Raw genomic sequence first — 12,378 nt, 5'->3', positions numbered from 1 at the left:
TTGTGTGTATGTGTAAAATAACTGTACTATGTTAAGATACTATTGGTAATATTTTTTTGGGAGGGGTGGTAGAGAACTACACATTATGGAATGAATTTACAAAGAAATTAGTTTATCGCGTTATTACTAAATGGTGCACAGTTTTGTCCTATTATTGCCCAAAAACTTGATAGTAAGAATTTTTAAAGAAATAACTTTCTTGGATTTTGAAATGATTCTGCAAATTCTACCTCAGGACAAAGTTTCCAACCAACATGTATCTGTTTCAAATCTTTGTAATTCCTGAGCGTTTATTTAACATCTCATGAGATGTGTAATATGTCTAGAGTATACAAATTTATTATGTGGATGAACACAGATTATAATTCTTCCAGTCACTAAGGTGTTGCTTTAGATAATTTTTTGAGGGCGTAATTAAAATGTATATCATGTGATATCTGTGTATTGCAGTAGCTGTGTCAGTAAAGTTATGTTGGACAGCTGCGCTTTAATTTTGAAAAGAATCAAGAATATTTCTCTTTGTCACCATGTTCTTTCTATGGCAGTAAAGTGGCTAGAACATGGCTGTGGCCATACACCACCATTTAGTGAAATAGTTTAGAATGTGTAGAGCTTTACCTTCTTTCTCCCATTTGCATTAAGTCATGGTGCTCAGTCACAAAGGCAACTTTTAACATTTAATGTATAATAGTATGTAGAACTGTAGCTTTAAAGTCCAGTTTTGCCAGCTTTAAAACATGGCAGGTACAATGTTACAGACCACATGGTGCTTGAAAGTTATGTGAACTTTTTTAATGATGTTACCACAGACACATTTTAGTTTAATTATTTAATGGGGTAATTATTTAATTTAGAGTTCTCATGGTTTCTGTAGTTGTATAGTCGTTGGATTCATTTTCTGCTTGTATGAATGTAACAGATATATAATAACTGAATGTAGATAAGCACTAAATTGTAAACATTTTAATAATATTAAAAGTTGTGTTGACTCTGATACATGGGACATTTAATTTTGCTAACCTCCATAAAATCTGGTCTCATGCTTCATATTGAATCTTTCCTTTGTATGATAGTTTGTAGTGAGACACATATCACAGTATTTACCTGTTTGTACATAATGGCCAACATAGGCCAAAACATTAATTGTTCCTACTTGTCATTTGCTATATGATGTGATAATTGTGGTTATTAATGTAATTACTGTTTTTAATTTATGAGATGTGATTGCCATGTATTTTAAGTCATGATGTATGTGTTTTAAAAGATTTTATTTTGGTAATATTTTCTTTTTAGATTATATTAAGATGATAGCTGCATCTCTAAAAGTTGAGTGGGTTTTAGTTTGTGTATATTTGTTTTGTATGAGGGATGTATAGTGTACATGAAGGACTGCAAATAAAACCTCAGAATTTAACTACAAATGTGGATTACTTGGAATAAAATTTTATCTGTAATTCCTGTTAATTCCTTAAATAAAGATGATATTTACAATGCGATTAAGAAATTCTTTTTCTTTTAATATTCCTGATATTTTGAGGATGTATCCCTTCATGTGCTAAATGTATTGTTCTGTTCATTCCTGCCAGTATTTCTTATCCTAGACTGACTCGAACCTCTTGCTGTGTTAGGTTCTTGTATCCTGTATTCCATTCTCTAGAACCTGCTTGGTGGCTTTCTTTATAGTCCACACCTGCCATACCCCATATGCCAATTTTATTGTGAGAAGAAGGTGGGATAGCTCTCTTTTTCAGGTCCTATATGAAGGCTAAATCTGCAGAGTTCTGCATGGAAACCTGTCATGTAGGCTGTAGGAGGACACCCATTCCAGAACATTAATGTGTAAAATTTGTTTCTTTAGTAGCAGAATTAATGTATAGATGACATCTGTGTAGTGAGTTACCTGGCCAATTAGAAGTGGCCACAATAAAATTAAGACCGTCAAAATAATTTAATTATTGTAAAGTATCAAATGAATTTATATTTCTTTATTGTTTTTTTTCCATCTCAGCACAACTATCAAAATCTCATTCACATTTGCAGTGTATAATGAGTTTATTGATCTTAATGATATGGCAGTGTGCTACATGTTTCAGCTTATGAAGCCATCATCAGGCAGTAAAAACTAACAAATGTTCTCAAACTATTGAATTGTGTTTTATATGAATTCATATATTACAGTATGACATCTGTTAGTAATGTATGTGACTTTACACATAGTTAATATATTCAGCATTTTGTTAGAATTAAAGGCCAAACAATGATGCTACTTCAAGACTAAGTTCTGGTCAAGAGCGTCTGAATGGGCTCTAAATTAAGAGAGAGTGACTGGCCAACCGTCAGTCGTAAAATTACTTTGAAACGAAGAAAGGAGTAAAGAAGAACTTTGTAGAAACGAAGCGGTGGGATATATGGAAGACGAAGGACAATAGTTGTCATCACAATGATGGGCCTTTGGTAAGGCACTGCTGTATGGTTTAGATGTTACATAGTTCCAAGCCATGACTATTTTTGTGAAAAAGAGAATGTAAGAAATTTGTGCATGTAGGAAGGTGAAGGTAACAAATTTGTATAGATCTGGTGGTACGTGGGTTAGACACTGGGGAAGTATTGGGAAGGTACGGGGTTCAAGACTGCGGTGTCTTTTGCGAATATAAATTGGAAAGTGAATAAATAAATACGATTTTTCTGCAGCTTTAAACCAAGTCGTAGAATATAAGGAGGATCGCAGAAAGCTACAGCGTACATGTTCTGGTGGTCTAGATGTAAGGCACAGGCGTTGTAAACAAAAGGTCGGTGGTTCGAGACCACAAGGATTTTTGTAATGAAATTTTTCTGGAATTATATAGCGAGATGTAACATAAGAGGAAGATTACAGGTAAAAAATTTCCGTGGCATTGGTGGCTCATTGGTAAAATACCGGTGTAGTGAACAGAAGTTCCGAGGTTCGGAAGCAACGAAAGTTTTATAAAATACAAGTAAGATTTTTCTGTAATTATAAGAACAGATGTAACATAAGAGGAAGATTAAAGGTCGAAACTATCCGTGGCAATGGTGGTCGATTGGTAAAACACCGGCGTAGTGAAAAGGACTTGGAAGGATCGAGTCCAAGTATAGTTTTGTGATTTAGAAAGTAAGTTTATTGATTTTTCTGGAATTATAACCGAAGATGTAGCTTAAGAGGAAGATTAAAGAAAACAAATTTCACTGGTGCTGGTGGCTTAGGGGTAAGACATCAGCTTAGTGTTCAGAAGGACCCGGGTTCAAAACCAGTAGGATTTTTGTGAAAAATAAAATGGAAAGAATTAGGTGATAGGGTAAAGGAGGAGGGAGAGATAGAGGGAGGGACCGGGGTGAGGGAAGTTTTTTGTTGTTTTTTTTTTTGCGGCCGCTCATTAAGACACTCAACCTAAGCGGGTTTTATTAAAATCCACATGGGATCAAAAATAAAAAAATTTGGGCCACCGTCCGCCCACCAACCACCCACCCTTAGGGGGTGACTTTGACTTATTCATTTCAGACCAAGTTCTATGAGCGGGCGTTAGCAACAAATCGTATAATAACTGCAGCGCATTCTGTTGACTAATACCTCACGGAAAGCCACGAAGTGAAGTATACAATGAAACATCTTAGTTTCATATGAGCTCACTTACTGGGCTGTGCCAAGCCGCTCCTCCAAAAATTCATTTTGTAGTGGTAGGGCGCCAGTCACTGAGGATGACATTGTGGAAGCGTGGCGACCCACCCATGCCCCCCGTTACAGTCGTGAAGGATTGTAATCGCTTGGTACCACGCTACATTACCGAGAGTTAACAAAAAATTAATAAACCCTGCAGTGCCATCTGTGGATTGAAACCTGAACATTACTCCACAGGTTCAGCTGCCAGCTGGACGGTAGGGGTTTTTCTCTAACCTCCTGTCACTTCATCCCTCTTCAGCCCAAATATTCTCCCAACACCCTGTTGAGGAGAAAGAGAAACAGAATTTTCTTTCAAGTTTACCCACCATTAGCTTTCCTAAACACAAATATTCTATATTTGTTATAGTTCAAATATCCATTGCATTTCAGTAAGGTGGTGTTGAATTGATGTAAATAAAATGTTCTTATTTTACAGGCACTGGTGAGAAACTTTCTCCCGATAAATAATGTTGCAACCTGATATCTTGTACTGCAGAGGTTCTTACTCCACTGTGTGTTTTCTGTTTTCGAACTGAGTTTGATGTCAGTTAACTCCTGCCCCTCCAGATGGTTTTGAGTGAAGTGATATTAAACTCAGTTCAAAAAAAAAACACTATGTAGTAAGAACCTCTGCAGTACAAGAGCCCAGGGTTGCAACATTATTTATCGGGAGAGTGTATCTCACCAGTTTCTGTAAAATATGAAAATGTCGTTCATAACTTGCGCTGAATTAGCTTGGTCTCAAGTGATTAAATAGCTGTGTGATGCTAAGTGTGGGATGGGACGGTTCCCACGCTTCCATAGAAGTTAAGATGGTACATTTTGACTAAACTTTGTGGCTTTCCATGAGGTTTTAGTCTCGAGTGTTCAGGTTATTGTTAACTCATGCAGATTTAGCTTGGTCTCAAGTAGTTAAATAGCTGCGTGATATCAAGGTTGGGCTGACACTCAGTGGCTTTCCAGAGTGTTCAGGTTTTACTGCCCAGATGGTGCAAACTTTTAATTTCGAGCTGTTTGAGGTTGCTCCGAAGTGCCCCGATCGAGCCAGTGATGAGTATGTTTGTCGTGGCCAAAGTACCCCGTTTTGGACAGTCTGGAATTTAAATTTCGCTAGTAGAAGCTGCATGCCCGTCACGGTAGCCGAGCAGTCTAAGGCATGTACTGTCTTCGCTCGCTTGGAAACCGGGGTGGTGGGTTCAAATCCCACTCAGAGCATGGATGTTTTGTTTGTGTGTGTGCGTTTTTCTGGGTTTGTGTGCAGGTAGAGGCCTTGCGACGAGCTGATCACCCGCCCAAAGAGGCCTACTGAATGTGTAAGATCTAGAAGAATCGAAGTGAACAGAGAAGTTCATGGAGGTAGGCCTAGGTCCACTGGGGCTGTAGTGCCAAGCCGCCGCGGTGGAATGCCAGCGACTAACCACCTGAGCTATGGCGTGACCCCATTATGTATGTCAAATGAANATGACCAGATACATGATGAGAACACCTGGTCACCTGATGTTCTCCAGGTTCATCAGAATGGAAGCAGACATTTCTGTGAAGCACTGGTCATCGATTGCAAACTGACATGGGGGTTTGTCCAAGGAGGTTTTGTTTGTAGGAATTGAGATGGGTTGCAGGTGGGTTGGAAGTTGAACACATGAATCTTTGGTTTTGTTGACTTCTGCTCCAAGCAGTCTCTCTGAACCAGTGTGGCAAGACATTGAATTTTTTGTTTTTATTGATTTAATGAAGTGTGGTAACAGCAGTTCAGTCTGGTATCTCATGGATGTATGGTGCTGTCTGTTAAAATGTTTCTGTCCGGGTATGCCCATGCATATCTTGGTGCCCAAGTTGTAATGACACTGACATGAAAGGTAAGTGAAATATATGTAATTCTTATTGGAGGTCAGTGTTTGCTGTAAGGATGCATGTACTATGTACCATTTGGATTGAAATAAAGGCTTAAAGCCCATGTTGGGCTCTCCCTCATCCCAGTTTTCACACTGTGTATTTTGTAATAGTTTGTGGACTTTTGTTGATTATCTGTGCATGAAGTTTTTGTCATTAATATCACTCTTGCAAACATATTAAAACTGGAATTAAATTTTTATTTTAAATGTGTGCCTGGAGATGTACATAATGGCGTCTGTAGGAAAATAAATGTAAAAGAAAAGTTGTCCTTGTGTTTCAACTAATTAAGCACATGCCATGAAAGTGTACTGGGGAGTTGATGTATAGATCCACATTTTCTTGACCTCAGCTCTAGTTGGAGGTGAGTGGTCAGCTTTACCCCTGAGGGAAGAGACTCCGGTACCCACTGGATAGGAGGCTGGATGGGCCCCATAACCGGTCTGGATGACGTGGAGAGGAGAAAATTCTTGACCCTACCGGGACTCGAACCCTGACCCCTTGGTCGTCCAGCCAGTAGCCGATCATTATACCGCCTATGTTATGCTGGCTCCTATAAGAAAATAAAACAATGCAAAAATACTTTACTTTTGATAATTCTTCTTTTGTTGTTACATTTATTTTTTTTTATTTCCATTAGAGGTGTAGATGTCATAGATGTCGCTGTTTATTGTGAAGTTCGCCGTCTATACATGTGCTTCGAAATGTTATCGTCATATCAAAATAGCGTCTTCACCGGTCTTCTAAGTCCTCATTACTTGTTTCAAATTTGTGTGTCGATGGATTTATTTGTACTCTAGCGAATGGAGCGAGGGTATGCAACAGACTTGAGTTCACATACATAATTACAGAGTATGAACAGGATAGAAGTACTGTAATGAATAAGATCCGGTTCCGTTCTTCATGACGTTCCAGGAAGTGGCCATCTTGCGAAAACGGGGCTGCTGATTTTGTACTTTTGTGGAGACGTTTGGTTGATATGTTAAAATGAAGAAACGGAGGACAGTTGTGCAGACTTTAACTGTTAATGTAATAGACTGAGTGTACATATTTCAGTGTTGTATAGATTTGATAGTCGATTAGCTGCATTTATTTCATAAATTGGTTCTCGTTGAAATGCAGGCGTATCGGCTATAGTGCCCATGGAATTAAACGTCACGAATTACGAAAATAACGTCTTTAATAATTCCTGTAATATTTCATGATCTTATAACTAGTAACAGTCTTTTCCATATACAGTATTATATATATTATTTGGTAATAATCCCTGTCATTCAGAGATCTTGCCCAGTTTGACAGCTTTCATTGAACTCCCGAGGGAAACAAACATGAAGAAGCTTTTTTCGAAAATAGAAACAAAAATTGACAATACAGCCAAAGAGCCCAATAGTTACGTGGGTAAAGTGTTTGTTGTTGGAAGAATGACTGTTACGGTTGAAGACGTTCTAGCAGAAGGTTAGTTCTTTTATGATTTATGTTTTATGGTGAAGGTGATGATAACATAAAATTGTACATATTTTTAAAATATTTATGACGAAATCAGTCTTTTAATGTTGTGTATGTGTTTCACTGTATATCATTGTGAGTTGTAGATACCCCAAATTTATTAATGATTAAATGTGCATGGATGTCATAATTGTCAAACCAAGCTGTTTTGTCCAAATGTGCGAAACTTGTAGGATATAATGTTTTTATTGATCAAATCAGAAAAATCTTTATAGTTGGGTGTTTGCAGTAGTGGGTCTAAGTTTCTGATTTATGAATACTGAAGTGTGCAAAATTGTGCTTGGTTATTCTTCACCGTAGTACGTAACGATCAGGTTCTTTTACAGTTTAGGTTGTGCTGGCTCATCACACTGTAAACAGTAGTCTTGTGACCATGTCATCACTCATAATCTGCCTCCATCAAGTTCTTATTCATTTTTACATCTGTCGAATAAAAGTCTTTTTTTTTTGTTTTGTTTTGTTTTGTTTTGACTTCTTTGAGTACAGTCTGTTATATGGCTCAGTGGATGTAAGCAGTAGGTTATAACTGAGGTCTTCCAGTAGCAGGATCTCCTTTGCACTTGTGTACACCAGGTGCAGTGGTGTGTATTGCAGAACTTGCAGGACTCTTCTTATTTAGATATAATGAGGTTCCTTTCCGTTAGGTGAGCACACATCAGCTACAACCTAGGGGTCAGTGTTGAGACCTTTGTTCACTCTCCAAGCATTTGGTCATAACAGTGAGAATATTGAGTTAATACAGATGGTCTTCTAACATTTATTCAAACAGGATAGCACCAAACAGAGTACCCCTTTCTGAAACTGGCATAGTTGTCCGGAGATAGAGACTAGCTCTGTGTATTGGACCCAACTGAGTAGGTTTTACCTGAGGACGGGGACAGAATCCAGTCTCCGAAACATTCTGTTTTTGAAAAATAAACAAGATGGTTTTTTAGAAAATAGACAGGATGATGGATAATGTCCTAAAACATAATACTTATAGCAATGTACCATCGTCACAAACTTTTAGACCTTATGAAACAATAAATTGAGGTTTCGTTAATTGGAGGATGAATCAGCGTGCTTGGTCATTATGCGTTTTCAGTTAATTACCTACTCCATCATATTTAGGACTCTGTACAGGAAGCATAATATTGTTTAATATAATTTAATTTATAAGTAACATGCATAGATTATTTGTAGTTATATAGAATATAATACATTTTGTCTTCAGTCTGGTGTGATGTTAGTAATTCTGGTCTTACATCAGGTACCTGATTTTATATGTTTGGCGTTTTCAGGCTGTAACGTTTACAAATATTAATGATAGATGCTATTGCAAATGAGTTCTTTTCTCATTTTATCAGGGAAGACTATGTATGGAAAAATATTCTACTGTGCTGTCCTTTTATTATTTTGTAGGTGGGTTTGCTGTAGTATTTCTGGTCAAAGCGAACAATAGCGGAGTTCGTTATGCACTGAAACGAATGTATGTTAATAATGAACATGACCTCAATGTCTCCAAACGTGAAATTCAGATAGCGGTGAGTGAATTTTGCTTTACATTTAATATAAACATATTAAATTGCCTGCAGAACATGTAAAATTTGTTTACAATAGGAATGATGACTACCGCATGAGCTGTGGCGTGGCCATGTTCTGACTAAATACAGATACATTTTGCAGTGGTTATGTTCCGGTATATCTGGTTTTGTGTATTAGTCCTTTTCCAGTCAGTTTTCATTTTAAACTGTGTATTTAAAGGTTATCAGTTTGTCTTAATCTTTCACAAACTCCAGCATCACCATACCACCATTTTCAAATCTTAACACTCAGTATATAATTTTATCTATATCGTAGGTTACATTTATGCCTTTATTCCTCTTCTGCCTTTAAATGGGTGGGTGACCATCCTCATGAAATAACTGGCATCACTTAATGCATTGTAAAATGTCCTTTACGCTTGTTACTTGGGAAGGTCTGTTGGTAATGTTTAATTAGTGTTGAAACATTCAACCTTGCTAACCATTTCAATGAAGTAATTGTTTGACTGACATGTTTAAAAACTATATTTGATTATATTTTCTTGGTCAAGACGCAATCATTTGTTTCATCATTCTTCCTGGGGGGTAAAGGGCGGGTGGCGCGTAAGGCTGACAAACTTACCGCCATCTGTGAGCTGATTGTCTAGAGAAAATGTGGCAGCCTCGACGCCTCACAGCCCTATGAGCCTTCACAGCCTGTTAACAGGGATAGCTTTACCTCACCTTTATGTTTATTTTCATATATTACTGTGAAGGAATGTCAGTCAAAATTCAAATTTCCAATGCTTCCACCACACACTTCTTAGTATAATGAGATACATGCAAAATACAGTATTTCTTGCTGTATGTCAATAATGGTTTAAAATGTAACCATATGGTTGAGTCTTTGCTGCAGCTATGTAATTGGGGTGGAGAAGTGGGGAAAATATTGGACAGTTGTGCAGTAATATGACACACACACACATATTATACTTAGATGCAGATATCTGTTTTATTACTGTGGTGTGATTAATTTTGCTAAAGTTAGTAATGTTTTCTCATTTTATGATTCCAGAGTAATTTGAGTGGCCACAAGAATATAATTGGATATGTTGATTCAAGTCTTACTCATACAGGAAATGGTGTGTATGAAGTTCTGTTGTTAATGCCATATTGCCGTACTCATGTTCTACAGATTATGAATGGAAGGTAATGCTGTAGTTGTAGGCCTTAAGCGGCTGACTGCAATGTGGATTTATAATTTAACTCTCCACCTTGATTCTGAAATGTTCTTACAAACATGAGAAAGAAAATGCTTTCTGAAAGAATTTTGGCAGAAGAGATGGGTTTGTAGTAGAGCAAGTGAAACATTACAATTGTATAAGATATCAGAATGCCTTGCCCAGATGAGAGGTCTGGGTTCGTTTCCTGGTACTACCAGATTTTCTGAGAAGTAGTGGGTCTGGAATGGGGTCAGCTCAGCCTCATGAGGATAATTGAGGAGCTATTTCAAGGAACTAGCGGTTCCAGTCTAGAAAACCGAAATTAATGGCCTTGGGGATTCGTTGTGCTGACCATGCGACAACCTTTATCCACTAAAGTTGGCATTAACTTCGCCAATGAGTGGCGGTCACTCTGTTGGTATAGTTTGCTTGCGGACAAAACCACGGAGTTTGTTTTGCTTATTATGACTGATATATTGACATAGAAAATTCTGTCCATGGTTGCTATGTGCATGCTGTGAGGTCCATTTATGCAGTGTCATTGCAGAGGGGTGAGTCTGGCCATTATAGAAATGAAGGCCAACATGGGGATGGCATATGATGAGTTGGTTTTTCAAAAAGAGCAATTTTTATGCCCAGAAGAAGCATTAAAATACTCCATCCTTTAATGTTGATTTTTTCAACAAAATATAGTCTTTGTTCAAAACACTTTGAGTGAAATTTTAGATATTCTGTTGCATTAACTGTTATGTTGATTTCTGTATATTCTAGCTTTGTAGATGCAGAAAAAATATGAGCAAGAAAGTGAGTTGCAATTATTGTTTTTGTAAATCCATATGTGATCTGTTGTCTGCAGCTGTTAGGGTGGCCACACACCAACTGCGTAGAGATAAGCATCAGGACATGAGACAAAAGACGCAGTCTTGTTTCATTCGTGATTTGTCAGCATGAAGCTGACATCAGCATCACGACTCAGACTGGTGTGAGGTGGTTTTCATAATCTCATTTGTATTAACTGTGCTCCTTTGTTTGCGTCATGTCGCAGACATTGTGTCTTGACTGTTACATGTCTTGACGCATACCGGTGTGTGGCCTACCTTAGAGTTTACTCGGTGTATAATAAAAATTATTGATAGATGTTGCCATTATCACTAACTTCACTGACAAACGGTGGTCGCTCGGTCGGTATAGTTTGCTTACGGACTACAGGCCACGGAGTTTGTTTGTTTTTGTTGCTATTGGCTAGGTTGGTAAAAAATTATGCAGAGATGACAGAAATTTGGCACGTTTCATGCATACCTTTCCGTATCTTACGTTAAATGAAATACAGAGATTAATCTTATCGTGACACATACAGTGTAAAGTGAGATCATTATTGGGATGTAAAAGCCTCATTTGTTGCGCCTGTGGAATATTTTCAGAACAGTTTCTGAAATGTTCCTATTTCACTATTTCTACTCAACCATCTTCTCATTGCCTACATGCAACAACCAGAAAATGGACTTTCATGAAATTTGATATACAGTAAAACTTGGTTATAGCAACATCGGTTTCTGCGACACCTTGTCTATTGCGTCAAATATTCAGTGGTACGAACTAATTCCTCATAAAGCAACTGTTTTATACCTTGCTTAGTACGACATGCACAAATGCATCAACCTCGTATGTAACGTCATTTTCATTCCTGAATTTCTCTGATATGGACATTGAACGTAATTTAGAAAGTGTGTATTGGGCAAGTAACAGGAAACAGATGAAGATAACTGATTACTGTACTCGTATCTAGGTACAGTAAGGCACAACAATTGATGTAATCTACTGTAATTTGGTGAGTAGGCCTACCTTTAATATACAGTATTAGTGCGGTGTGTATTGTCAGTGAAAAGCGCTGTAATATGTCTTTGATATTACACATTTGGGCAATTCCACGTTAATGTTACGTTAGTCTGTACTTAACTACGTATTTCACTAAAAAATGCAACATTTTAACTCGGTTTTTGGTAGATTTTTACGTGACTAACATAAGGCTACTGTGGAAGTGCCCATTTCGGTTACAACGACATTCGTTTATAACGACACTAGTTTTAGGTCCCTTTGATGACGTTATAACCAAGTTCTACTGTATATGTGTTTCTGTAAGCTTTTTGGACACATTTCCATTTTCGTAAGAATCAGATGAAAATAGCAGATGCTTTACATGAATAAGTACTGCCTGTGCAGTCATTCGTGTGTTTAAACTAAATGTATTTTGGAGACATTCATCTACGGATAAGCACCGAATATTGTAGAGTGAATAATGGCTTTGGTCTCTACTGGTCCAAATAATTAATGTCTAATAAGATTATAATTTTCCCCCAATACAGCTCATTGTAACATGAAGGAAAGGTCTAGTTCAGGTCTGAAGCTCTTTTTTTTTTTTAATTTGCTTAGTGGGGGGTGGAGTCCAACTGAGTCCACTCAGCACGGTGGCCGCTGATTGGCCTATTGTAGTGTGCCCTGGGTGATTATGATGATGGAGAATTTGGTGGAATGAAGATTGGTTAGGGAAACCGAAGTACTAGGAGAAAACCTGGCCCAGCGC

The 12,378-nt window shown here is 37.6% G+C and overlaps 1 protein-coding gene across 4 annotated transcripts in view; it reads left to right on the top strand.

The window, feature by feature from the left end:
• The first annotated feature begins 6,143 nt into the window (after positions 1–6,143).
• Positions 6,144–12,378, top strand: part of LOC111873683 — a 58,244-nt gene continuing 52,009 nt past the window's right edge. For 3 of the 4 annotated variants that reach the window (XM_033755157.1, XM_023868609.2, XM_023868608.2), the window contains exons 1-3: positions 6,387–7,021; positions 8,474–8,595; positions 9,650–9,783. In XM_033755157.1, coding sequence (XP_033611048.1) covers positions 6,895–7,021; positions 8,474–8,595; positions 9,650–9,783 — 383 coding nt within the window. In that variant the 5' untranslated portion in view covers positions 6,387–6,894. The other variant, XM_023868610.2, reaches the window with a different exon arrangement.

This window comes from Cryptotermes secundus, unplaced genomic scaffold, assembly GCF_002891405.2.
Source record: "Cryptotermes secundus unplaced genomic scaffold, Csec_1.0 scaffold1651, whole genome shotgun sequence".
NCBI lineage: Eukaryota > Metazoa > Arthropoda > Insecta > Blattodea > Kalotermitidae > Cryptotermes > Cryptotermes secundus.
This window is presented reverse-complemented; position numbering and strand designations above follow the sequence as displayed.